This window comes from Salvia miltiorrhiza, chromosome 2 (assembly GCF_028751815.1).
Source record: "Salvia miltiorrhiza cultivar Shanhuang (shh) chromosome 2, IMPLAD_Smil_shh, whole genome shotgun sequence".
Taxonomy (NCBI): domain Eukaryota; kingdom Viridiplantae; phylum Streptophyta; class Magnoliopsida; order Lamiales; family Lamiaceae; genus Salvia; species Salvia miltiorrhiza.
In genome coordinates this window covers 57,478,546-57,496,426 of record NC_080388.1, presented here as the reverse complement: position 1 = coordinate 57,496,426, position 17,881 = coordinate 57,478,546, and the positions used below count along the sequence as shown (strand labels likewise).

Here is a 17,881-nt window from a genome sequence, read left to right as displayed (position 1 = left end):
TAAATTCGCGTTGTCTATGAGCAAGGGAATAGACAACACACAGCCAAGCATGTCGTCTAATATGATAATAGACGACGTGCAATAGAGTCTTGTCGTCTATTGTTGGCGGTCATAGACGACGTGCCCGAAACACGTCGTCTATTCTATAATAGACGACGTGTTTCGGGCATGTCGTCTATGACCGCCAACAATAGACGACAAGACTCTATTGCACGTCGTCTATTATCATATTAGACAACATCTAAAATTGCGTCGTCTCTATCAAAATTCAGATTTACTCAAAATCCAAATTTTCTCCCTCACGCAATATGTTCTCTCTCCCTCCCTCTCTGCCGTTTCCTTCTCCCAAATTTCTCCGGCGAACGTCGCCGGTTCTCGTCGCCTCCGGCGCGGCGAGGCTGGCGTCTCTCTCCCCTCCTCCTTTCTTTCTTTTTTCTTTCCCTTAATTTAAATTAGTAACTACCTAGGATTTTTAAATCTTGTTCAATCCTGTTCTCCGACGAGTTCTGCCGCGCCGCCGCCGTGCTCCTCGCATCGCCACTCCTCCATCTCAGGTAAACCCCCTATCTCTCTCTCCATCTCTCACACTCGATCTCCTTTGCTCTCGATCTCTCTCTGCCTCTCGCTATCTCTCTCTCTCTTTCTGCCTTTTGGTATCAGATCTGGGAATTTCGTTTCCAACGCTCCACTCACCGCCGTCCAGCAACTCGTCCCGCCTCCCCACCGTCGATCCACTGCTGCGCCTGGCCTCGCCGTCGCCGTCGCCTCGCCGCGCTGCTGCTCCTCTCCTCGCTGCGCCGTGTATTGCTGCTCCTCGCTGCGCCGTGTATTTACTTATATTTTCACTTTTTTCTGGATCTGGAAGGCTTATGATTGTTGCTTTGAGTCTGAGTTCATGAATTTCTTCTAGTTATTGATGGAGATTTCGTGTATTCCGTAATATTATAGAATCATTGGCGTTGTTATTGATTAAATTATTGCTCGAGTCTGACAATTGATCCTTATTTTAAGTGATTTTGTTCTGCATTACGCGAATTCATCCGCAGAAATTTGTGTTGAATTTGGCTTTGCAAAATGACAAAGATCAACAGAGGAGGGCTTTGAAGACGGTCTCTACCCTTTCCGGTACGCCGTCGTTTATCGTTTAGATTGGTGCTCGTTTATCGTTTAGATTGGTGCTCTTCTCTGTTTCTGCATTAGTGAAGATTAATGGTGAAGGGAAGAAGTAAAGCAGAAGACATGTGATAGAAGTTTTCTCTCTTAAGTTGTGGTTCATGTTGATTCCTTAACAAACAAACCTTCACACTACATAATGACAACTGGTCCAGTTTATTTGTGGGCTCTTTTTGAGCTAATCTCATTAATGGAATCAAGTTTTTAGCTTTAATTCCACATCAAAATGAGGTATAGTGTTTAGTGAATTAGATGTTGAGATTGGTTTGTTTATGCAGTTGATCAATGATCATGTTAGAAGTAGCAACCAGATCAAGAGCAGCTTCGTGGTTGGAACCTCTGCAGGCGGAAGGAAGACGGTGGGGAGGTGGTTGAAGGATAGGAAGGAGAAGAAGAAAGAGGAGGTGAGGGCGCAGAATGCACAGCTTCATGCTGCCATTTCTGTTGCTGGTGTAGCAGCTGCAGTTGCTGCCATCGCGGCTGCCACAGCCGTGTCGTCTGGAGCTAGAAAGGATGAGCAGATGACCAAGACTGACATGGCGGTGGCCTCGGCTGCAACACTAGTGGCTGCTGCACAGTGTGTTGAGGCGGCTGAGGCAGCCGTTGGCGCAGCCGGAGCTATACTGTACGAGGATCGGTTAAGAGATGTGGCTCTCTCTTTTCCCCTCCCGGCCTCTTACTTGGGATCACTTGATGGTGCTCAAGTTTATGATTATATCAATAGAACTAGGTGCTTTTTTGGTATATCCATTCTTGTTTAATTCTCAAGATTGGTTGATTTTTTCACTCATTGTTTTGGGCATGCATGCAGGAATCCAACAGCTACCATTTTGAGGAGTGATGAAGTCAATGAAACAATGGCTCCCTTTGTTGTCTCCTTTTCTTCAAGGGGTCCCAATCCCATTACCATGGACATCCTCAAGGTGACATATATAATTTACTAATTCTAGTCGTTATTCCATTTCTTGAAAATGAAGTCTTTTTCTTGAAAATGCATGTTACGTAGCCTGATGTTAGTGCACCCGGAGTGGACATTATTGCAGCGTGGTCGGAGGCTAATACGGCGTCGGGATATCCTGAAGATCCAAGAGTAGTAGGATGTAGGATGTTTGATGTAGGATGTTTGTATGATGGATACTTTTTCAATGTAGGATGATAATTAACTTTGAAATTAATGAATGACCTTTTTATTATTTGTGTTTATATTTTAAATTATTTATTATGAATTTTTAGATTTCATAAAATATTTATTTAAAAAATAAGAAATTTAAGTATAATTGCAAAATTAAAATAAAAAATTAAAAAATTCAACGAATAGACGACGGACGCATGCACGTCGTCTATTAGCTAATAGACGACGTGCATGCGCATGTTGTCTATTAGCTAATAGACGATGCGCATGCGCATGTTGTCTATTAGCTGATAGACGACGTGCATGCGCATGTTGTCTATTAGCGCCCTCAATAGACTACACCCACATAGATGACATGCGATTTTCAAATAGATGACACGCTTCGCATGTTGTCTATTAGCATTTTTCTTGTAGTGAAGTCACCCTCAGAAAACTTGTGGTTTGGGCAACTATCCACCAATCTCCTAAATCTGGTCCAGTAGGAGTTTAACGATTCATCATACTCCTGCTTTGCACCACTGATCTCCTTCTTTAGCGCGTTCGTCTTGGTGGGAGGGAAAAAGTGCTCCAGGAATAGCCTTTTCATCTCCGCCCATGTAGTGATAAAATACGGTGGGAGACTCGCGAACCAAGAGTTCGCCTCTGCTGTCATGGTGAAGGGAAAAGCAGCTAATCTGAAGTGTTCCTCTGTTACATCAGTGGGGCGCTTCTGTACCTTGCAGATCTTGATGAATTCGCTCAGGAAATTATATGGATCTTCTCATTTCTTCCCGTAGTACTTAGGAAGAACATTAAGCAATCCAAGCTTAATTTCTATAGCAGTAGCAGCCGCCGGCATCCGGATCGGAGTTGGGGGGTCATCAGCTTCGTGGCTGGAGAGATCGCACAGTCTCGGATCGTCAGCCATGTCACTCTCAGTACTTGCAACCGAAATTGAATCGGTTTCTTCTTCACAGTCTGATTCTGTCTCCGAGTCGTGGTCTGTTTGGGCAAACAGAACCCCTTTCGCAGCTACAGAACTGGGTTTCTCCTCGACGAACTGTTCTGGTCGAATGGGAAGGTCAGCCTGCGAATCCAGCAGATCCAGTAGCTTCCTCGCCTTAGCCTCCTTCCTTAGCTTCTTCGCGGTCTTCTCAATTTCACTATCAAAGAGGAGGTTTGGCTTGGACGATCTGCTCATAAACAAAGAAAAAAAAAAAAAAAAAGAAAAATAGACAAAGGGAAAAGAATTAATTAACACCGTTCCCCGGTAACGGCGCCAATTTGGTGGACGTCGTCAACCACCAAAATAATTCCTGCGGAATTACCAAAATAAATTAATACAATGGCAAACAGGGTCGATCCCACAGAGAGCAGTTAAAACCATTCAAATCCCTAAATCTATAAAAACGGTGATGCCACCACGCCTTAATTTTAAGAGGAGTTAATTAAACTAAGAATGCATAATTAAATTAAATAAAAGACGCTTGAAGTAAATATATGAAAAGGGTAATTCGGCTCAAACAAATCAACTCTAATTCAACTCTGATCCTCGACGCAATAATTAATTAATCCCTATCATCCAACCAGTTATAGGATACCGTGAAACGCAACGGACGTACCCCAATTCCTACTTACGGTGTCGATAAACAGCTGGAGACGTCAGACCTGCTTATTTCCCTTATTAAAATATAACCTAGCTGGAGACGCCAGACCTAGATTTAATATTCTAACAGCATTACGATGAAGGAACCCAATTTATATCAATTATCCTAGAGACGCTAGTAATAATTAATATACCAAATAATTCCCCCTACGAACACGGTAGTTGTATCACTAATTAGTCCAATTCCAACAATTACGGATTGGCAGGAACTAATTGACTGTAATCCAATTAAACTTAAGTTGATCAGGCTTAAATAAAATCAGAATTATCTTGGAACCTAGGAATTAATCGGAATCAATAAGAATCAATTTTAAACCAATTAGGTCTCACAGATCATTAAATTAGAGTTTCATTATTCTTGCCGAATTAAAGATTTAGCTACTCATGCTTAAAATAAAAACAATCAAATAAATGAAAATAAACATAATTAAAATAAACGAACAAGACTAATAAATAAATTGCAGGAAATTAAATTAAACTCCTCTTATTGAAGAAGAAATCGTCTGCCTCCTTCGAACCAATCCAGCCGCAAATTTATGAACCAATAAAACAAGAATTAAACTAACTAAAGCTATGAAATCAAGAAACTAGTACGTGAGAATCGAAAATTGCATGGAAGAAAAGTTTTGCATGGAATTAAGAAAACAAAAGTCAACTGCTATATCTCTAATCAAAGTTTTCGGCTGAGTGTATGTAAAAGTGAATGTATCTCAAGTCCTATTCCTAATCCTAACCTAATTCTAATATATATATGCGGCTGGGTGGGAGATTAGAACTAAAGGAAATTAATCCTAAGGTAGCCGCATAATTATCCCAACAAATGGGCTTCGACCCTTTAATAAAACACAACCCAAAATAATTTAAATAAGAGTTTGGGGTATAATTAAATCTAGACTAATTAATCCAAGCCCAATCTCTAATCTTCTCCAAAATCAATCAACTTCTTCCATAATTCTCGACTTTCACCAACTTCTTCCATCCACGAGCATCCATCTCCAATCCATCTAATTCCTGCGCCAAAATGTCACAAACCATGTAAAATCATATAAAATCATGGTGAAACACACACTAAACTAAGTAACTAAAACACACACATCAATGACACTTTTGCCATTTTGAGTGTCCACGAAAAGTATGGCACTTTCCATTTTAAGACATGACTCTACCATTTTTTCTTATCTTTTATCGTTATAAACACCCCTTATTTACAAAAAAATCATCATGAATTCAATCTCAACTACTCATTTTAAATGTTGGTGGGATCCAACTACATAAAAATCACCACCAGTTTTCTTAAAATCTGCGCCCACACTTTTGGTGGGCGGAGGGAGTAGTATATATATGGGGGGGATAGGGGGGGGAGAGAAATTTAAATGAGAATACATAATCATTTACAACCCTTGGATCATGAAGATCAATATTGGATGTATAATCTTGATGGATGAATACACCACCTGAGTTCGAGTTTTGGATTAATCGATTTTTTTCTTTAATACAGTCAATTGTACAACGAATATTGAAATAACTTTACACGCTAATACAATATTCTTAATTCTCATTTAAAATTATAGTTTCACTATAACTAACCCCTGTCACCCTGTGTGTGTAAAATAAATTATTTTGACAACAACACAATACATATGTTATTCTCGAATTAAGGTCTAACTTGATAAACCAGAAGATGTTAATTGCTAAATTTTTCTTTGAAAATCATTATTATCATTTTGACTAGAGGTATCAGAATCCTTGGAGAATATTCTTGAATTTATTCGATTATTTCATGAACTAATTTTAAGGTAGCTTAATTCTTTTCTTTTCGTTGCATATGATAACTTTCAACTCATATAACAAGATCTGCTTATCATACTTGTTTTATTACAAAATAGATATATAGTGCTAGCTAGGTAGGGGCAAAAGAAAAAAGCAGTAGAGTAGGGGTCGGTTTTGTACAGAGAGAGGCCTACCTCAAAAAGAGATGTATTTACAGCTAATTAAGGAACTTTGATTCAAAAAAAAAAAAAAAGAATGTGCAACTTTGAGTAAACATGTGAAAAGGCCAAGTTTTCCTGAGAGAGATTTCATTTATAAAAAAAGTTAAACCCCATCCTTGAAGTTTCTACTACCTCGGTTTCTAGAATTTTATTTTCGGAGGTGGTAAATTTAGGGATGTGATAATATTTTTTTTGGGAAAAGGTGTGGATCCACCCTTATAGTAGAGACCCTTATAGCGTATTGTTCTCTATAGTTGACATTGGATCAAATATGTCCCCGAAGTCTGAAAAATCGATCAATTAAGTCCTTTTGACTAACTGTTGTTAGTCAATTTTTTTTTACCCCCAATTTCTTTCTTCTTCTAATTTATATCCCCAATTTATTTCTTCTTTCAATTTTTACCCTTCGGCCTCTCTTCTCTTCCGGCGGCGACGAGGCCGCAGGTCACCTCTCTCCGGCAATGTATTGATTGCAGCGACTGAATTCGACTTCGGAACGCTGACGTTGTCCAGCCTGAAGCTCCTCGGCGACGCCCACTTCAGCAACGGGACCGCGAGGCTCACTACGCGATGTCACTGTCCCGTACTCCGGCGCCGGGAGGGTGCTATGCTCCAAACCGGTCAGTTTTCGGCGTCAAGGTAGCTGCTCGATCGCGAGCTTCTCCATATTCTTCTCGTTCTCTGTCACGAACCTGAACCCGTCCTCCATCGGCGGCGGACTAGCCTTCGTCATCTCGCCGGACGACGAGTTCGTCGGGGACACCGGCGATTTTTTTGGGCTCATGGAGGCGGAGGGCGCTCCCAACGGCGTGGTGGTGGTGGAGTTCGACACGATGATGTATGTGGAGTTCAAGGACATCAACGGTAATTCACATTGGTTTAGATCTGAACTCGATGATTTCGAGCAGAGTTACGGATTTGAGCGTCGTCGGAGTAGATTTGAAGAGCGGCGATCGGGTCAACTCGAGAGGTGACTGGCGGCTTCGTCGCTGCCGGAAGAGAAGAGAGGCTGAGGGGTAAAAATTGGAAGAAGAAAAAATTGGGGGTAGAAATTGGAAGAAGAAAGAAATTGAAGGTAATTTTTTTTTACTAACGTTTGACTAACAGCGGTTAGTCAAACGAGCTTAATTGATCGATTTTTCGGACTTCGGGGACCTATTTAATCTAATATCGACTATGGAGAGCAATACGCTATAAGGGCCTCTACTATAGGGATGGATCTACATTTTTTTCCCTATTTTTCTTTGTTGGCAGTTTCAGATTTTATTATATTATCAGTATATTATGTTAGCACACAAGAAATCTCTATTGAAACCTCATTCTAGCTGGCTATCACTTCTAAGAAGAACACAACGAAATACGTAGAAAAATGCTCTTCAATAAAGGAGGGCTAATACTCAAAATAATATCAACATCATCAGCCTTATAAAATATGAAAATAAATATTTATAGACCTAAATACAAACTCTACTTCGAAAATGAATCAAAACTAAAGGAAAATAAAACTAAAATATATCAATGCTTTTATAACCATTAATTTATCAATAGTTTATCATTTTTTTTTCTTGTAAAGCATGCAAATGGATTCTGGGCATGTTATGGATTATAGCAAAGGTTTTAGTGTTAATGGGCAAAAATGCCTCATCCCTTATGTGTTTTTTAAAAAATGCCCTCTCTTATCATAGAAAACACTCTATGTCCTAAATATGTGAAGTGCCTAATTTACCCTTTGATGTTGATGGGTTTGCTTGATTTTTTGTGAAAGTCTTACACATTTGACCGATTTGACAGCCATCGGTCATAAAAGTCAACGATTTGACAGCTATCAGTCAAGAGTACATATGATCGGTGGGTGGCTAGATCATATGTCCGGCCGGCCGAACACATGATTTTACCGGCCGAACACATGATTTTATCGGTCGGATCATGTGTCCGGCCGGTGAAATTATGTGTCCGCCCGGCCGGACACATGTTTTCACCGGCCGGACACATGATCTACCCACCCACCGGTCATATGTACTCTTGACTGATAGCTGTCAAATCGTTGACTTTTATGATTGATAGCTGTCAAATCGGTCAAATGTGTAAGACTTTCACAAAAAACCAAGCAAACCTATCAAATCAAAGGGTACTTAAAGAATAGGGCATATAATGCTTCGTATAATAAGAGAGGACATTTTTACAAAAAAAGATAAGGAAGTGGGCATTTTAAATTTTTACTCAAGGTTTTATATCCTCATATGGCTGTATAGACTGAATTTAGGTCCTAAAGCCTAGTATTTAGACATTTTTACACGTCATGAGGTTCGAATCCATTTAAAATGAGTCCATTTAATTTTTCATATAAAACGAGTCCATTTTAAATTTTCTATCAAATATTATAAAATTGTTGTAAAATAATTATAAATTTAAAAGAATAAAATTTTGTCTCCTATCAGGTTTGATTGAATCTTTACGATCTAAGAACTGAAAATAGTTACTCCCTCCATTCCATATATATAGGCTTATTTTCCTTTTTTGAATGTCTCATTTATATAGGCTTATTTTCGTATAAAGTAATGATTTTTTTACTCGCTTACTATTATATTTCTATTTAATTCTTTGATTTAATTCAACTTTAATTCATCATTAAATAATAAATATGGGGATATTAGGAAGTTCACTTACATATTTTCATTTCCAATTATTTTTCTTAATACTTGTGTAAATTCCAATCAGCCAATATATACAGATATAGAGAAAGTATTATTTTATATGATAAATACATAGACTCGCATGAACCACTTCATATATATAAATTTGATAAAATAAAAAATCATTTTCAAAATGGACTAAAAGCTATTTTAAGCTCTTAAATCGTGAAGATTTATAGTGAATTTTATGTTTTGGGATAATTCAAATACCAAAATCCTTTGAAATGATGTTCAGCATTGTAATTAGGTTTTAGCGTACCTGTTAGAAAGCTGAGATTTTTTTTTACATATATTCAGTCAAGGTGGAACTCAAGAGCAGGTATCAACTGTTGTGCACATAGAAAGAGAACTATTGATCAATCCAACTTATAGATATACACTTAGTCAAACAAGTATATACCGATCAACACAAAAGTATAGTCAACTAGATAACTAGAAGTCAACTAACAACTGAATCGAAGTACACATGTTTTTCAAGTCATTGAAGTACTCAATTGAAATGTACTTTGTCTGATAAAAGATCTCCAGACAGTTTACTGTTTAGAAGATTGTGTACGATTGCATAACATACAACAACATGTGTACTTTCTCAACAACCAACCAACAAACAAGAAGTTTTCAAAACTGAATCACAAAAGAACATTTTGAACGGGCTCACCGATGGCTCTTTCTCAAGACTTTTCCTATAAATATTCTCGTGGGTTCAACACAATCATAATTGCAAACTCTAATCAAAATCTATCAAACATTCAAGCTATCTACCTCAAGAACACTTAACAATGAATTTTTGAATATTGGAGTCTTTCCTAAGTTCAGAAGATCTGCAAGTTTCATTAAGTTATATACTTGAGATCTCGCTCATATTTTCTTAGATATTAGGAAAATTCTCTATAGTCTCAAGCCTAGTTCTTCGAGCAAACTATCTTATTCAATTGTTCTTATTGTAGCAGTTTGTCCATCCTAGTTGGAAAAATATTTTGAAACACCCTTCTGTAATACTTAGGTTTGTGTTAGAAAGTAGAATGCAAGTAAGTGACAAAGTATTAGTAGTCTGAAAGCAAAGCTTAAGTTTTGGGCACGATCGAAAAACTGTGGTTTAGTTCTAGTGTGAACTAAATAGTTGATTTGCAGCCATAAAACAAGAGAACCTAAGGTTAACTGGATTCTCCTGTTAAATAAGGACCGCAGACGTAAGAGCAGTTTTACTTCGAACCATGTAAAACTCTTTTGTGTGCTTTATGTTTTAATACCTTACAAACTTCTATCAAAGTTGTTATACAAATTGCACACTTATACATTGTATCGATCAGAATATCAAGTTGATTGATCTTAATTACAGCAGATACAAAACTAACCTAATTAATTTGCATGATACAATAAGTTTTTAGTTAGATTTTCTAAACAAAGTGAGTATCTAAAGTCATCACATTTCGCACCAAATAAGTTATATGTCCAATTGACAAGCTCTCAAGCTATAACTAGGATATCTAACTGATCACCACTATTTTCTCAATATTCATTTTCTAATAGAACTTTATCTGAACGTAGTTAGCTTACAACTAGTGTGTTGTTCTATCATCTTCAAGAAACAAAAAATTATAACTGGTGTGTTCCCCAATACACCAATATACACTTACTAGGGACCAACATCATATTTTTTTAATTAATCAGTTATTACATCATGTGTGCAATTTATTACACTGGACGTATAAATTGATGCATTGCAATTAGTTCTCACAATTCTCACAATAAGAAGAGTTTTTATTTGAACCATTTCTTATATATAGGATAAACATCAATTTAAATTTGAAGTTAATTTTGGCCTATTAATTATATCTTGAATTATCAAAAATATTTTTTAATCATAAATTATCGATTTTATTTCAATTATAGCCTATTCATGCATTTTCGGCTATGAAAAATTGATGTAGCATGCCTGCTGGATTGCCACATTAACATTATAATATTTAGCAAAAAAGTTTTGAAAAAACTTTCATAGTTAAATGACATTGTTTGTGCCTTATAAATCAATTGTGACATGGCCCGAAAGAGACACCAAGTGGTTCGAACTCCTATCTACGAACCGTGAGGTCCAGAGTTCAAATCCCACAGTTCCCCTTCTCCCAAAGTAAAAATAAAAATAGAAAAATCAATTGTGACATATTTGGAATGAGATCCAATGTCCCACAATTTTATGTGTGCCACTGTGTCCCATACTTATATTTATTACTCCCTCCGTCCCAATAATCTTGTCCCACTTTCCTTTTTTGGGTTGTCCCAATAATCTTGTCCCATTTCCTTTTTAGGTAAAAATTAGGGGAGCATTACTTAACTTAATGAAGGCTGATTTTAATTAAGTTCCTAATTAAGTCAACATCTATTAATTAAATCTAACCCTAGTCTATCACAATTCTCACTCGGCTCTCTCTCTCTCTCTCTCTCTCTATCCTGCCGACTTCTCCTTCCTCCTAGAAACCCTCATTCCCACCGGCACCGCCTCCCATCTTTCTCCTTTACACGGTGCCTCGCGCCGTACAACCGGACGGTGTACCGGCGCCGGTACGATCTATCAGCGATTGAGTTTAGATCGACACAAATCTAACTCTTGTAGCTGTTGTTCGGCATACTCGATTGAGTTCAGATCGACACAGATTTTAGCCAAGCCGGCTTAGATCGGTAAACCGCAGTGATGAGCAACCTTTGGGAAGCCTACCTGAGTGGCGCTTACATTCCAGACACGGAAGATGAGGACTACACTTTGTGGGGTGTCCCGCCGGCGGTGGATTGCCCGTTCTCGGCAAGTTTCTCGGAGATAGAGGAGGAGTCGGAAGTGGTGGAGGAGGCAGAAGCTGGGCGTGAGTCGCCCGGAGCCCTAGCTCCGGCGAAACCAAGGTGGTCCTTGTTTAGGCGTCCCATGCCTTTAAATCCATCTATATCTGTTATTAACCCTTCATTTGAACCTGAAAATTCTGATTTTGATGATGGTTCCTTGTTTTGTGAGGAAAATTGGGACGAGGTTGTTCGTTATTGTGGTTCGGAGGCCCTGTGAGGAAGTTCACGCACTCTCCTGCTATGTTGGCCTTCCTGAATGGCCTGCTCTATTTTCCCGAATACTGGGTGAGGTCCTCCAATTTTATGTCTTCCCTGTATTTGTGCTTGGTATAAGCTCACTTGGCAGCCTTTGTTTTGTATGGCTTTACATGTGTATGTGCTTGGTATAGGCTCACTTGGCAGCCTCATTTTGTTGGCTTTACATGTGTATGTGCTTTGTATAGGTTCACTTGGCAGCCTCTGTTTTTTAAGGCTTTACATGTGTATGTGCTTGGTATAGGCTCACTTGGCAGCATTTGTCAATGAATTGTTGGGCGATGGTTAGCATGTTTGAGATGATGAAATTATGCTCGATTATTGTGTGAAGTAAAATATTCTATGATTAACAAGAAAACAATGAGAAAACATGGTTTACAGCCCCTAATAGGCGTACATATGTTGGTGTGTGCTCATGTGTAGCTGTAATTATGCTTACATATGTTGGTGTGTGCCCATATGTAGTGCAATAGATTGGTGTGTGCCCATATGTACAATGTCTAAGGTTTACAAAACTAAAAATGCATTTCAAGTGTGAGGCAATCTGCATTACATCCTTTTGTTTACAAAATAACCACTGCATTACATCCTTTTGTTTACAAAAAAGCCACATGAACTGCTATTCTTTACAAAATGTGGCAGCCTGCATGAACTGCTATTCTTTACAAAATGTGGCAGCCTCTAAAATGTGGCAGCCTACATGAACTGCTATTCTTTACAAAATACATCATTCATTGAGTCAAATTCATGCTACTTCAATACCTAACCCATTCATTTGGAGTTCAATTTCATCTAAAGAAATTGAACTTATGCCAAGTGAATGCCTTAGGTGATCCATGTCACTTACTATTCCATTTTCCATGAGATAGTTAATTGCCTCCTTAACTAAATCATGGGGAACTTGTAAGTTGAGTGGTAACTCTCCTTGTCTAATAAGTGCTCATTTCTTCATGTGAGGAATTTTGTAGGTGTTGTGCCCTTTGACCTTTAGAATTTCAGTCAAACAACCTTGAAGGCTCAAGAAAACATTGTTTAATGTTACAGGAGATAGTTCATCAAATGAACTCTTGACTGCCTCCACTAATGTATCTATGTTGGTACAAACTGATTCAGTTTGTAGGCTTTGAATAGCCATAAACCAACCTAGATCATTAATGTTGGTATCCGGTGAGTTCGGTGGTTGATGAACAATTTTTATGTCAAAGCCATCCGAGCTGGTAGCCTGTCTAAAATCAGGATCACTGTCTTTAATGTGCGGTTTTGCGTTGTCTTGTTGAATAAAGATGACCCTACTAGCAAACTGTGGCCACTTGGCCTTAATTGCAGGAATAATCTGCCAACATACAATTGAAATAACAGTTCAGCCCTAATTAATGGACAACCCATCTAAAACACAACTTAATTCAATATATATCATACTAGAGTGACATACAGGACATATTTCATGTGAGTAAACTACCTTGTTTATAATGCAGTCCTTAATTACTTCCTTCGTGATTGATTGAATGGGCTTTTGCTCGAGTGTACCCGCCTCCCTGTTTTTGCTATTCCTCTTGGCTGGTACATATTCTGTAAATGGGAAAATCCCTATTTTCCCATAAAAAAGAACTGTTCCATCCTCTGCAATCAGTGGTCTGCAGACAGCGCATATAAACATGACCTTAGTGATGAACTTTTTATTTTTGCAACTCCTTTGTGGTTCAGCCTCGGTTGGTGTGAGATAGTATCGATGATTTGATTTGGTTAAGTAAAACCATTTCTCATCGATATGCATCGTGTTGTGCATGCTCTTGTATTGAAGCACCTTGAGTATTCTATCATACTCGATTGCTTCAAGAGAAAACTTTAGATGTATCAACTTATTAGGGGCTGTTAAATCGGGCTTAATAGCACTAGTATGAGCCCTGATCAAACCTTTGCTTACCCATCGCCCAACTGTGTTCTTGCTGCAATTAATTCCACGTGCTAGCCTTCTAATAGTTGCTCTTTTGTTTAACTCCATGCTTGAAATTAATTCCAAGTCTATTTCAACTCTTTTGCGCCTTGTTTTGTTGATTTTCCCACTGCATGAATGCATATGCTCACCTTGGCTTTGCTGTTTTTTGGCAGCGTTCCATAGGCGAGTCACCGTCCGCCGACAAACGCCGAACTTGACAGCAGCCTCCTTCATTCGACCACGTTTTGGCTTCCCACCGTGGCTGTCTTCAAGCACAAATTGGACGATGGAGTTTCTCTCTCCCGTGGTTAGATCGTTGCGCCTCACCATGGTTGATTTTGAAGTGATTTTGTAGTAGGTTCTTTAATTTTCAGATTGTGAATGTAACAGGCATTGTGAATGGCAGATTTTATAGATGTTGGAACTTGTGTTTTGGTGGGAATACTTGTCAGCCGAAACTTTGCTCTTTGAATGAAATTTTAATTTTCAGCCAAATGTTCCCTCTCTTTTATTTTTGGTATTGAAGTCTATAATTGGCGCCACTTTTTCATTACAGCCGAAAGAACTGTTTCAGCCAAATGTTCCACTCTTTAATTCAGTTTGAGTTTAATTGAATTTCAGTAAAAAAAAATTGAATTATATTTATAATTTAATTGAATTTAAAAATAAACTAAATTGTTAAATTTAAAATAAGTTAGTCAATATTTTAATGAAGTCAAACACAAAGATAATTAGTTCATACTTACTTTTTCTAAAACAAGTGGGACCTTACAATTTACAACACTAACTCAACACTCCTTAATCTCCGTGCCCAAAAGAAAGGGGACAAGATTACCGGGACGGAGGGAGTATTTTAAAAATATCTTTATAAAAATAAAATTCATTATAATATTATGAATTATATTTCATTTTTATTTCAAAAAATTAATTTTTTAAAAACGTATATACCATGACTTTGAATTTATCAACCTATTATTAACTAATAAAAGTGAAATTAAATGATAAAAATAATTATATACCCTAAATTGATGGAATAAATCCTGGTTAATAATCACAAAATTAAACTAAAGCATATAAAGTTGCAACTGAAGAAAATATATAAAAAATTAAATAAAATTGAAAGTGGGACACAAAGTAGGATATAAAGTGTGATACACTGAATCTCATTCTGACGTATTGAATGAACATATTATTTTTGGCAAATAGATCCGTTTGAACGAAAATATTAGTTCTAACAAACGGTGTCGTTTATACCATGTAAGCTTTTTGTAAAAAAATGTTATATATACACAGTGACATTCCGGCTATATTTAGCTATATATATGCACTAATGAAATGGCACATGTTATATGCACTAATGAAATGGCCAAAGGGGACAGATCAAAACTTGAATTGAAACTCGAACGTGAAATAGAACCATTAATCCAGTTGCTGTAGAGCCGTAGATGGAGAGAGAAGGCGAAGGTGAGTGGAGAGAAGTGAGGAGGAGGGGGAGAGGAGCGAGCAGCTATTCCAAAACTCAGAGAACCGGCGCTAGGTTTGACAACAAAGTGATGGAAAATAGTGTTTCTTTCTTCTTCAACAATTTTCCGGAAGGGACTTGGATGGAAACTCTTGAGAATAGGTTCGCCAGAGTCGGTAAAGTTTTGGATATCTTCTGCCCAAGAAAGAGATACTTGAAAGGCAAACCCTTCGGCTTCGTCCGTTTTGAGGGGGGAGCAGATATCACCCGCACATTGGAGGAACTGAATAACATCTGGATCGGAAGTTACAAAATGAGAGCATACGTTCCAAAGTTTGAGAGACCGAGGACGGAAGAGCAAAAGAAGAGAACTGAAAATCGACCGGAGGTGCAGCAGAGCAGGTTTCCGGTAAGTAAAACAGATCATAACTTCGCACGACAGGCCCATCTTATCCCCAAAGGTCTCAGACAAAGCGGAAAATCCTTCGCTGAAGCAATAGGCGGGTCGGCGGTTCCTCCGGCAGACGAGATTATTGGGTTCCAAACCACGGAAGAAGAAAGAACGTGGCTTCTCAAGTCCTTTACTGGGTACGTTAAGTCGGATTTTCTGTGGGAAGACTTTGAAGAAGAAATCAATAGTGAATGTGCCTCGATGCTTAGGATCTCATCTCTCGGAGGAAACCTTGTGATTATCCAAAGCATCGATCATCGACCGGTTCAGGAGCTGCTCAATGGTCTCGACGAATGGGTCAGTTTCTGGTTTGAATGGGTTAGGCCCTGGTCCTACGTCGATGTCCAAACCCAAAGGACAGTATGGACTAAATGGCTTGGGGTGCCATTACAGGCTTGGAACTCAAGGTTCTTCCATCTAGCTTGCTCTAAAATGGGAATGGTCCTCAAAATTCATGAATCCACTAAGGAAAGGTCCCGCCTTGACATGGCGTTGATCCAGATCTCCACGGGACTGGGGCCAATCGACAAGACCCTTCAATGTAACATTGATGGAGCTCGTTTTAAGATCCGGGTCGTTGAATTGCAAGACCAAAATGCGTTGGAAATTCCTTGCTCCCAGGTCGCAGAAACTGAATCGGAAGACTTCTCGTCATCGGAGCTGGAGGAGGAGATGGAGGGGTCCGGGTCTCCGGCGCATGCGCAGGTTTTTCACGGCGGCCCGGTTCAATCTCAGGATGGGGGGGAGATTGAATCAACTCCGGTCCAGCCAGCGATCGCTTCGTTTTCTGTTCAAAATGCAGCCGACTTCCCTACTCCCGAAAAAGATTGTCAGCAAGCAGTTATGGAACAATCAGCTGGGTTAAGGAATCAATAGGAAGAATCTCAAGAGGTGGCGGTGTCTGGGGACCCACTCTTCGACAGGCTGAGGGACCGAGGTGTCTCTTCGGTTCTACACAAAGATTTCATTAACCCCAATTCCCCCGCCTGTCAAAATCCGAGCCCAATGGATTTGGGTAGCAGCCAGTTCAGCCCAACCCAACAGGACAGGCCCAATGTTACTTTTGCTTATACCGAAAAGTCCTTAGAATCTCAGCCTGGGCCTTCAGTGCTGAATAGGGGCCTTAAATGTTCCAGCAGCCCAACACACGATATTACAGCTCCTCCTAGAGATTTTTTAAATCGGGAATTTCTCTCTCTCTCAATAGGGTGCGAGAACAAAAAGGAATGTAATTTCCCCCTTTCTCAAAGACACTCTGAGAAAAGCAAAACCAGAAAGAAACTTGGCGGCGAATTCTTTCGGGGACCGGGGTTCTACAGATTCCTCAACCAAAGAAACAAGAATTATTCAAAGATGCAGTCCAGAATGAGTTCCAATGTTTCAGGTAAATCCCGTTTGGGCACAACAAATTCAGGAGATAGAGACGGAATTGAGAGTCCAAACCCTTCAGGAGATCAACAAACGGAAGAAACTCCCAAAGAATTAGAAGAAGATACGAGAGTTTGGGATTTCGGCAAGAAGTTAGGCCTGACCAGTCAGAATGGAGATTTGGAAATGGTTAAGCAAATTTCCAGTGTCAGAAGCGAAGAGGGAGAAGAGGAGATCCCGACTACTGGTAATTTATGAAGATCCTTTCTTTTAATATTCGAGGTCTTGGGAGTAATGTGAAGAAAAGAGAAATCAGAGAACTAATCCGACAACTGGAAATCGACGTGTGTTTTATCCAAGAAACGAAAAGTGAGAAATTGGGGCCTTTGGAACTCAAGACGATTTGGGGAGGAGATGATTTCGGTTACGCAGAGCGGAGTGCGGACGGAAGGTCAGGAGGAATTCTCACTATTTGGAACGAAAAGAGGTTTGTTGCTTCTAGTCACTGGGAGATCCCAGGAGCTCTTATCGTCAATGGCTACTGGTATGCTGGCAATGTTTCTTGCTGCCTGGTTAATATCTATGCCGCTCAAAATCCGAGAGACAAGGAGATTTTATGGGATACTCTTGGGATGCTGTTGGAGCAGAATAGAGAGGCTTGTGTTTGCTTAGCAGGTTATTTCAATGCAATTAGAACGGCAGCAGAAAGGAGTGGGAGGGGAATTCAATTCTCGCCAAGAGAAATGAGGGTATTTGATAATTTCATTAGAGATAATGCCTTGGAAGACATTCGGCTGCAGGGAAGGTTTTTCACGTGGTACCAACCACAAGGCACGTGCAAATCGAAGCTTGATAGATACCTTGTCAACGACAAATGGATTCATACTTGGGCGCATTCAAAAGCGAGATAATTACAAAGATCTGTGTCGGATCACTGCCCGAT

At 39.1% G+C, this 17,881-nt stretch overlaps 3 protein-coding genes across 5 annotated transcripts; 2 read left to right on the top strand and 1 right to left on the bottom strand.

Annotated features, from left to right (window-relative positions):
* Window positions 1–242: 242 nt before the first annotated feature.
* LOC131010577 (subtilisin-like protease SBT4.3) lies at window positions 243–2,366 on the top strand. 3 transcript variants are annotated; one of them, XM_057938158.1, is made up of 6 exons: window positions 244–554; window positions 661–826; window positions 1,047–1,125; window positions 1,452–1,903; window positions 1,985–2,096; window positions 2,180–2,366. In XM_057938158.1, the coding sequence occupies exons 4-6, from the start codon at window positions 1,695–1,697 to the stop codon at window positions 2,327–2,329; spliced, it is 471 nt and encodes a 156-aa protein (XP_057794141.1). In that variant the 5' UTR covers window positions 244–554; window positions 661–826; window positions 1,047–1,125; window positions 1,452–1,694; the 3' UTR covers window positions 2,330–2,366. The 3 variants fall into 3 exon arrangements, with proteins under 3 accessions (XP_057794143.1, XP_057794141.1, XP_057794142.1); XM_057938160.1 differs by having other exon boundaries at window positions 243–554; window positions 661–1,125; window positions 2,217–2,366; XM_057938159.1 differs by lacking the exon at window positions 661–826.
* A 10,295-nt stretch (window positions 2,367–12,661) lies between these two features.
* LOC131009793 (uncharacterized) lies at window positions 12,662–13,987 on the bottom strand. Its single transcript, XM_057937200.1, has 2 exons — window positions 13,181–13,987; window positions 12,662–13,054 (listed from the first exon to the last, which is right to left on the bottom strand). The coding sequence occupies exons 1-2, from the start codon at window positions 13,985–13,987 to the stop codon at window positions 12,662–12,664; spliced, it is 1,200 nt and encodes a 399-aa protein (XP_057793183.1).
* A 1,115-nt stretch (window positions 13,988–15,102) lies between these two features.
* On the top strand, window positions 15,103–16,446 carry LOC131009792 (uncharacterized). The gene has a single exon (XM_057937199.1). The coding sequence runs from the start codon at window positions 15,103–15,105 to the stop codon at window positions 16,444–16,446; it is 1,344 nt and encodes a 447-aa protein (XP_057793182.1).
* Window positions 16,447–17,881: the final 1,435 nt, after the last annotated feature.

Coding starts and splice junctions, on each gene's coding strand:
- LOC131010577 (XM_057938159.1), top strand. CDS start 1,695: ATGACCAAGACTGACATGGCGGTGGCCTCGGCTGCAACACTAGTGGCT. Junction 1,904..1,984: donor GATTATATCAATAGAACTAG/GTGCTTTTTTGG, acceptor GCATGCATGCAG/GAATCCAACAGCTACCATTT. Junction 2,097..2,179: donor TTACCATGGACATCCTCAAG/GTGACATATATA, acceptor CATGTTACGTAG/CCTGATGTTAGTGCACCCGG.
- LOC131009793 (XM_057937200.1), bottom strand. CDS start 13,987: ATGGTGAGGCGCAACGATCTAACCACGGGAGAGAGAAACTCCATCGTC. Junction 13,055..13,180: donor AGGACTGCATTATAAACAAG/GTAGTTTACTCA, acceptor GTATGTTGGCAG/ATTATTCCTGCAATTAAGGC.
- LOC131009792 (XM_057937199.1), top strand. CDS start 15,103: ATGGAGAGAGAAGGCGAAGGTGAGTGGAGAGAAGTGAGGAGGAGGGGG.